The 8356-nt window shown below is 40.2% G+C and overlaps 1 protein-coding gene across 1 annotated transcript in view; it reads left to right on the plus strand.

Annotated features, from left to right (window-relative positions):
• The window catches only part of MCF2 (MCF.2 cell line derived transforming sequence), a 92930-nt gene that overhangs the window by 62827 nt on the left and 21747 nt on the right, over positions 1-8356 (plus strand). Inside the window, exons 19-20 of the mRNA XM_007951728.1 lie at positions 761-886; positions 1542-1763. Of these exons, the coding sequence (XP_007949919.1) occupies positions 761-886; positions 1542-1763 (348 nt within the window). The remainder of the gene's footprint in view (positions 1-760; positions 887-1541; positions 1764-8356) is intronic.

An 8356-nucleotide genomic window follows, 5' to 3' on the forward strand; every position in this document is an offset into this window, starting at 1 on the left:
AGTCAATTACATTAACTATTTGTACCATCCACGTGTAATTGCTTTCAAAGCTAATCTCTAGTGTATCCTAATACAGTTGTTTTTCCAGTTCAGAAGCATTGAATGTCTTTTGCTTTATGTTGTTCCTTCACTTCCACTTCTTCCCCAATTTTGACATTGTTATTAAATATAGTACTAATGTAACAAAGAGCATATGAAAAATTATAGGCAGTCCCCGGGTTACAAATGCCCAAGTTCCGTACAACCTATATTTATGACCAACCCCCAGTAAAGCTTATTATATTAAAAATTTGAGATATAAGTAATGGTTCATAATAACAAACAGGTACTACTTTGTGCTGCACATCAAAACATTATTATTATTACTGCATTATTATGTTATCGTACCGAACTATTCTGACGTACATGTAAATTAGACTTAAGGACAGACTTAGGAATGGAACTTGTTCGTAATCCAGGGACTACCTATATACAAAAAAGTGACACTTATCTTTGGATTCTTCCTTCAAAGCATGCTACCCCAAAATTTAATAATGTAATCCAGCTATTAATATCTGCTGGCTTAGTGCCTAAGGCACTTGACTGCTAACCAGAAGGCTGGCGGTTCAAACCCACCAGCCACTCCTTGGAAGGAAGATTGGGCAATCTACTTTTGTAGTGATACCGTCTCGGAAACCCGAGGAGGGGTAGCTGTGACTTGAAGATGACTCGACAGCACTTAACAACAATATTAAGTTTAATCCTTGGCTTCTAATTACAGGAGCTATTAAAATACAGCAAAGACTGTGAAGGAACTGAACAATTAAAAGAGGCACTTGACACAGTGCTGGAATTACTGAAGTCAGTTAATGACTCCATGCATCAAATTGCAATAACTGGTTATATCGTGAGTAGATGCTCATACTTGTTGGGATTTGATCCTTTCCTGGAACTAGTTGAGAAATAAGTTGCTGTGAGAGGCAGATGAATAGGACCAAAATGTCAGCATTATTGCTGCTAATGGCAGATGGAGAACTGGGTTAAGATCCATATCCAAATGGATTTGCAACATTCCATTTGTCCCCAATGACTGCCCCTAAGAGACATATATCTGAGGGAATGTTTGGGTCTGTTATGGAGACATACTGTCTCAGAATGGCTGCATGGCCTAGTTCAGGATAGATATGGAAGAAAAGGACCAGATCTTCAGAGTTGGCAGCCTTTGAAAAGAGTAGCTGCACCCACTGGGGAAGGTTGGACTGGTATATGTCATCTACCAATCAGAACTGAGGAAGAGATGGGGAGTGTTACCCCAGCTGAAAGACCTCCACTAGGAGGCAGGAGGCCAGAGACAAGGAATTTCTCCTATCTCCCACCCCCTAGAGCAATTTTGTACATGTGATATATAGTGTATTTTAACCTAAAATGTTATAATGATTAAAGTTTTAAAAACTAATTTGTGCTTCAGGGTTTTAATGGCTCAAGCCCAACACTAAAATGTTGATGTCAAAGATCTGAATGTAGCTCTGCCTTGTACTAATGGGTTTTGATTTCCGTTCTAGGGAAACTTGAATGACTTGGGCAAGATGATAATGCAAGGCCCGTTCAGTGTCTGGACGGGACACCGAAAAGGTGCTACAAAAATGAAGGATTTTGCTAGATTCAAGCCAATGCAGCGACACATTTTCTTGTATGAAAAAGCCATTGTTTTTTGTAAAAGGCGTGTCGAAGGTGGAGAAGGCTCTGAAAGATATCCATCATACAGTTTTAAACACCATCTGAATGTAAGATAATTTGAATTGTATAGTGTAACATTGTTTCATGTATGTTGTGTGTGTGTGTGTGTATAATTTGTAACATCCAGGTTGTATACTTTTCTGTTCAAATGAGCATTTTATACTTTAGCTGCACACCCCATTGTTAAAGCAAAGCATCTCTGCTTGAAATGAGGGAATGAGTGCAGAGCTTTGATTGATCCCTTCCTTCCTCCCTTCTTCCAGCCCCAGGCCAGTCCCTAGGCCTTTCTAATGTCCTGCAGAGCACAATTTTAAATGATAGGCCTTGTCCCTACTCCTACATTAGCATTTTCTTACAAATGGCACTGGGTGGAGTTCTTGGTTTTGGCAGCAAGGAGCATTTATGATGCATGAAAGACAAGGAGGCAATTTTTTTTTCCTTTCCCTCAACTCAGTTTAGTAATGGATAATGTTTGTCCTTAACATATTCCCACCTCCTTCTGTATCCCTTCCTCATTCCCTGGTATCCCCCTTCTTGGGTCTCCAAAGCTACCTGCAGCTGAATCTCTTCTACATCTTCCTCATCCTATCCTTCCAGAGTGCTCAATACTTTGAAATTATTTTCTGTCTTCTGTTACAAAAACTGCCATTCTGTGCTACTATTAGTTGGGTATTACAATGAGAGCAGTATTTTTTAATAAACAAGTCAACAGCAACTCAATGATACTCTCAAAGGGTTTTGCCATTTTACAAGAGACACTTGCTAATTCACATGAGTCTATAATCGGCAGGTTTGATTTTTTATTTTACAGATGATTAACTTTGCCTTTCAAGTTTTAAATTGTAAAAGCAATATAACATCTGTTATACAAAATTTGGAAAACAGAATATTATCACCCTCTGTTCCCCAGGGTATGAAGTATGAATCTAAGGAAAATAGGTCATCAAGAATGGAATTCATGAAGATCAATATTGTAGACATTAGTGAGCTGAAATGAACTGGTACTGGCCATTTTGAATCAGACAGTAATATCCTCTAGTATGCCTAGAGTGACAAAATAGAAGAAGAATGATCTACATAAAGAACATTTCAAGATAATTCCTGAAGTACAATGCTGTCAGTGATACGATAATATTCATATGCCTACAAGGAAGACCAGTTAACACTACTTTTATTCAGATTTATGCACCAACCACTAAAGCCAAAGATGAAGAAATTGAAAATTTTTTTTACCAACTTCTATGACCTGAAATTGACCAAACATACAATTAAGATATATTGATAATTACTGGTGGTTGGAATGCAGAAGTTAGAAACAAGGAGTGTAGTTGAAAAATATGGCTTTGGTGATAGAAATTGCACAATAGAATTTTGGAAGATCAACGATATTCATTGCAAATATCTTTTATCAACAACATAAATGGTAACTATACATGTGGACCTCACCAAATTAAATACGCAGAAATCAAGTTGTCTCCATCTGGGGAAAGAGATGATGGAGAAGCTCAATATCATTAGAACAAGGCCAGAGGCTGGCTGCATAACAGACCATCAGTTGCTCATATTGCAAGTTGAAAGTGAAGCTAGAGAACATTAAGACAAGTCTACAAGAGCCAAAATATAGCCTTGAGTATATCCCATCTTAATTTAGACATCATCTTAATAATAATAGATTTGATGCATTGAACACTAATGACAGAAGACCAGATGAGTCGTGGGATAACATCAAGGACATCATATGTGAAGAAAGCAAAAGGTCATTAAAAAAGAAAGAAAAGACCAAAATGAATGTCAAAAGAGACTCTGAAACTTGCTCTTGAATGGAGAGTAGCTAAAGCTAATGGAAGAAATGATGAAGTAAAAGAGCTGAACAGATTTCAAAGGGTGGCTCAAGAAGACAAAGTATTACAACAAAATGTGTAAAGACCTGGAGTTAGAATATACTTGGCATTTCTCAAGAAAAGAACATGCTTGGCATTTCTCAAGCTGAGAAACTGAAGAAAAAATTCAAACCTCAAGTTGAAATAGTGAAGGATTCTGTGGGTATTATATTAAAGGACATAAGAAACATCAAAAGAAGATGAAAGGAATACACAGTAACTGTACCAAAAGGAATTGTTCAACATTGAACCATTTCAAGAGGTAGCATATGACCAGGAACTGAGAGTGTTGAAAAAAGAAGTCCAAGCTACACTTGAAGGCATTGATGAAAAATAAAGACTCCAGGAACTGATGGAATACTAATGAAATGTTCCAACAAATGGATGTGGTACTGTTAGCACTCACTCATCTATGTCAAGAAATTTGGCTATCTGGCCAACCAACTGGAAGAGATCCACATTTGTGCCCATTCCAAAGAAAGGTGATCCCACAGAATGTGGAAGGTATCGAACAATATCATTAACATAACATGCAAAGAAAACTTTGCTGAAGATAATTCAAAAATGGTTGCAGCAGTTTTTGAACTGTGTTCTGAACCTTGCAATGAACTACCTGTAATTCAAGCTGATTCAGAAGAGGATGTGAAATGAGGGATATCATTGCTGATATCAGATGGATCTTGGCTGAAAGCAAAGAGTACTCAAAAAGTGTTTACCTGTGTTTTATTGACTATGTGAAGGTATTCAGCTGTGTGGATTATAACAGATTATGGATAACTGCCAAGAGTGGAATTCCAGAACACTTACTTGTGCTACGCAGAACATGTACATAGACCAAGAAGCAGTTGTTCAACCAGAACAAGAGGACATTGCATGGTATTGGAAGAAGACTCATGAACAACCTGCGATATGCAGATGACACTACCTTGTTTGCTGAGAACAAAGAGGACTTGAAGCACTTAGAGAAGAAGATCAAAGACTACCGCCTTCAGTATCGATTACACTTCCACATAAAAAGAAGTCAAGGATTTCGTTTTACCTGGATCCACAATCAACACCCATGGAAGCAGCAGTCAAGACATCAAACAATGTAACTGCACTGGGCAAATCTGCTGCAAAAGACTTCTTTAAAGTTTTAAAGAGCAAAAATTTCAATTTGAAGACTTAAGTGTACCTGACCCAAGCCATGGTATTTTCAATCACTTCATATGCATATGAAAGCTGAACAATGAATTGTTGTTGTTATGTGCCATCAAGTCGGACCTGACCCATAGTGACCCCTCCTTGGGTTTCCGAGGCAGTAATCACTACAGAAGTAGATTGCCCATCCTTCCTTCCAAGGAGTGGCTGGTGGGTTTGAACTACCAGCCTTCTGGTTAGCAGTCAAGTGCTTTAGGCACTGTGCTACCAGAATAAGGGAGAGCAAAGAGGAGCTGATGCCTTTATTATGGTGTTGGCAAAGAATATTGACTATACCAAGAACTGTCAGAAGAATGAACAAATCTGTCATGGAGGAAGTGTAGCCAGAATGCTCTTAGAATGGAGGATGGCAAAACTTCATCTCATGTACTTTGGACTCTGTTCTGGTTCCCTAGTGCCGCTCTGACAAGAATATACCACAAATGGGATGGCCTTAACAAAAAGGAGTTTATTCTCTTACAGTTTGGAGGCTTTAAGTCCTAGTTCAAAGTGCCAGGCTCTAGGGGCTGGGTGAAAGCCCCTCAACCTTGGGCTTCAGCTCTGCCTCCTGCTCCTGGCCGCCCACTGGAGCTAGAAGCTTTTCTTCCCTCAGACAGCTGCTGGCTGCTGAGACTGACAAGCCCAAGGTTGACAAGTAAAAAGGCACAGTCCTGATGTGACCAAACCACACAGCAAGCCATTAACTCAAGTCCATTGAAAGTCCCAAGGTCAGCAGAACATGGCAGACTTAAACAATGACACGGCTACATGCAGGGTTCAAGCATGCCATAAGCTAGAGAACATTCCCAAAGCTGTTTCTTATATACAGGATAAAAGACCACATACTCAAAGCAGCTACTCAGCTGCTCCAATAGATTCCACCATGGAGTTACTTACTAATCTCACCATGGGTAATAACTACATCTGCCTGCCCAGCCACTCAACCAGGCCCAGCCTGGTTGACACACAAACTTAACCACCGCAGACTTGTTATCAGGAGGGACCAGTATCTGAAGGACATCATGCTTGGTAGAGTTTGAGGGTCGATGAAGAAGAGGAAGACCCTCAATGAAATGGACTGCCACAGTGGCTACAACACTTGCCACACTTGTGAGTATGACACAGGACCAGGCAGTGTTTGTTCTGCTGTACCTAGGGTTGTTATGAGTCAGTACTGACTTCACAACACCTAACGGCAACAGCATTCCTCAACCATTATCATTTTAGTCATGTTCATTCATAATTGTCATCACTAGTATATTTGACAATTGGTGAAATTTTCAGCAGCAGTAATAAAGAGGAAGGACTCCCTGAGTGGAACAAACAGTTAAGGTGCTCATCTGCTATTGGAGAGGTTGGAAGTTGGAGTCCGCCCAGAAGTGCCTCAGAAGAAAGGCCTGGCAATCTACTTCTGAAAAATCAGCTCTTCTAAATCCTACAGATGACTGTGGCCCCGAGCTGCCCTTCAGGTCTGGAATTGAACCCACTCCCGTGGCTTCCAGCCAAACAAAAGTCAGGCTTATGAGGTGAACATTTACACTAGGTAGATCAGTCATGGGAGAATAGAAGGGCCATGTATGCACAGGGAGACAGCTCGGGGGGCAGGATGCATCAGGGAATGACCCAGGGAAGAGGTAACTATGGGGAGGAAGTAGGAGGGCAGCTGTTGCATTGTGGAAAATTGCAGTCAATGTCATGAGACAAAGGTGTGTGAGCTGCTGCATGGAAAGTGAATTTGCTCTGTAAACTTTCACCCAAATCAAAATTAAAAAAAAAAAATCCTACAGAACACAGTTCTGCTCTGACCCACCTTGGGTCGCCATGAGTTAGAATCAACTGCATAGCAACTGCTTTTAAAACAGAGGACAAGATCATTTATCCTGACATAGGCCTGTGGTATTTATGTTAAGAGGGTACCAGATCCACGGGTCCTGCTTAGAAATCTCCCCGTGGATTTAGCCAACCCCAAGTTGTTCCCAACTGAGTTCCTGCCCCCGGGCCAGGAACCCTCCTCCCTTCTGCTTTACCCCAGCAGCTTTTCTAAAACTGTTTTTTATAACAAATGCCCATTTGCTCCTTTGATACTAGCCATCCACCTTCAAGCCCAGAAATCTCCAGGAATCTCTTATGCCTCTAGTAAAGACTGGGTGAGAACCTGGAATTTGTAATCTAACTCCGAAAGTGTTTGAGTCTCTTGCTCTCTTTATGCCTGTTCCTTTGGAAGGTACCTTACCTTTCTTTGTAGAACACAGGCATGTTTAACTCAAATCTGTTTGATTCACATTTTGTTTGTGGGGTTGCTATAGTCAACAGCTAATGTATGTGGTATTTTGGGTCGGTATTGACTTTTCATTTGTCTTTAATTTGTCACAGTGATGGGCACACCAAGAAAATATTGCTAGAGTACATTAGAATAAAGAGGGACTGGTATGAAGAATATCATGAGAATTCAAACTACAGTGGTTACCATGGAAACAGAGAGGGTGGGCTAGATGTGAGAAACATTTCAATAGAAAGTAGTTGGGCTTGGTGACTTGCTAGATACAGGCAATAAATAATATATGATATTTGAAAGAAAATCACCAATCTGATTCTTCTTGGGTTCCACGATATTGCCCAGTATCCTTAAAATGGGAAAGGAAAAGATTAGTCAGTGATGGCTGCAAGGTTTTAGACCAGGATTACTGGGAAAATGATGCCACTGACTAAGACAGATGGAAATTAGGGAATTTCTTTGGCCCCATTATGCTTATGTCCTCTTGCTTACCTGACATGAGATTCTAGTATTAAACAATTGCTATTCAAAGCATTCCTTCACAATTTGAGCTATTGACTTCAAAGACTTCGCCTTACTAAGAGATGCTCGTTACTGGTGGAGCAAGTTCTCTTTCAAAATGCACTGTTGTCTTGACCCCATCATAAAAAAAAAGCAACTCATTGTCATTGAGTCGATTCTAATTCATAGAGACTTCCATTGGTTTCCAAGGAGGTAAATCTTTACAGAAGTAGATGGCCCTATCTTCCTTCTACTATCTTCCTTCCATGGAGCAGCTGATGGGTTTGAACCACGAACCTTCTGGTTAGCAGTCAAATGGCTTAGGCGCTGTACCATCAGAGCTCCTTGAAGCCATCATGCCAAGGTGGAATCCTATGGCCTGATGATATATTTTCTGATGAATATGTGCTATGTTTCTATGTTCAAAACTGGCAAAAGAAAGGCCCTATAGTCATGGTTAATCAGATGGAGAGATTGGAATTCTTCAAATTCCTTACTTCATGTATTATCATCTATTTATTTTAAACAAACATGCAGATGGTGCTATATGCCAGTAAGTGTTCTAAGTGTTTACAAATACCAATATTAACTCAGTCATCAAGGTATGGAGTAGGCATTATTATGCCCATTTTAAAGATGGAAAAATGAGGCACAGAGAGGTGAGCAACTCACCCATCGTCACACTGCTAGTAAGTGGTGGAATACACTTCTATAGAGAGAAAAATTTGGAAGCGGTTCAAACCCACCAGCCACTCCTCGGAAGGAAGGTTGGGCAATCCTACTTCCGTAGTGATACTGCCTCGGA

Source organism: Orycteropus afer, unplaced genomic scaffold (genome assembly GCF_000298275.1).
Source record: "Orycteropus afer afer isolate SDZICR_OR568_19922 unplaced genomic scaffold, OryAfe1.0 scaffold00310, whole genome shotgun sequence".
Classification (NCBI taxonomy): domain Eukaryota; kingdom Metazoa; phylum Chordata; class Mammalia; order Tubulidentata; family Orycteropodidae; genus Orycteropus; species Orycteropus afer.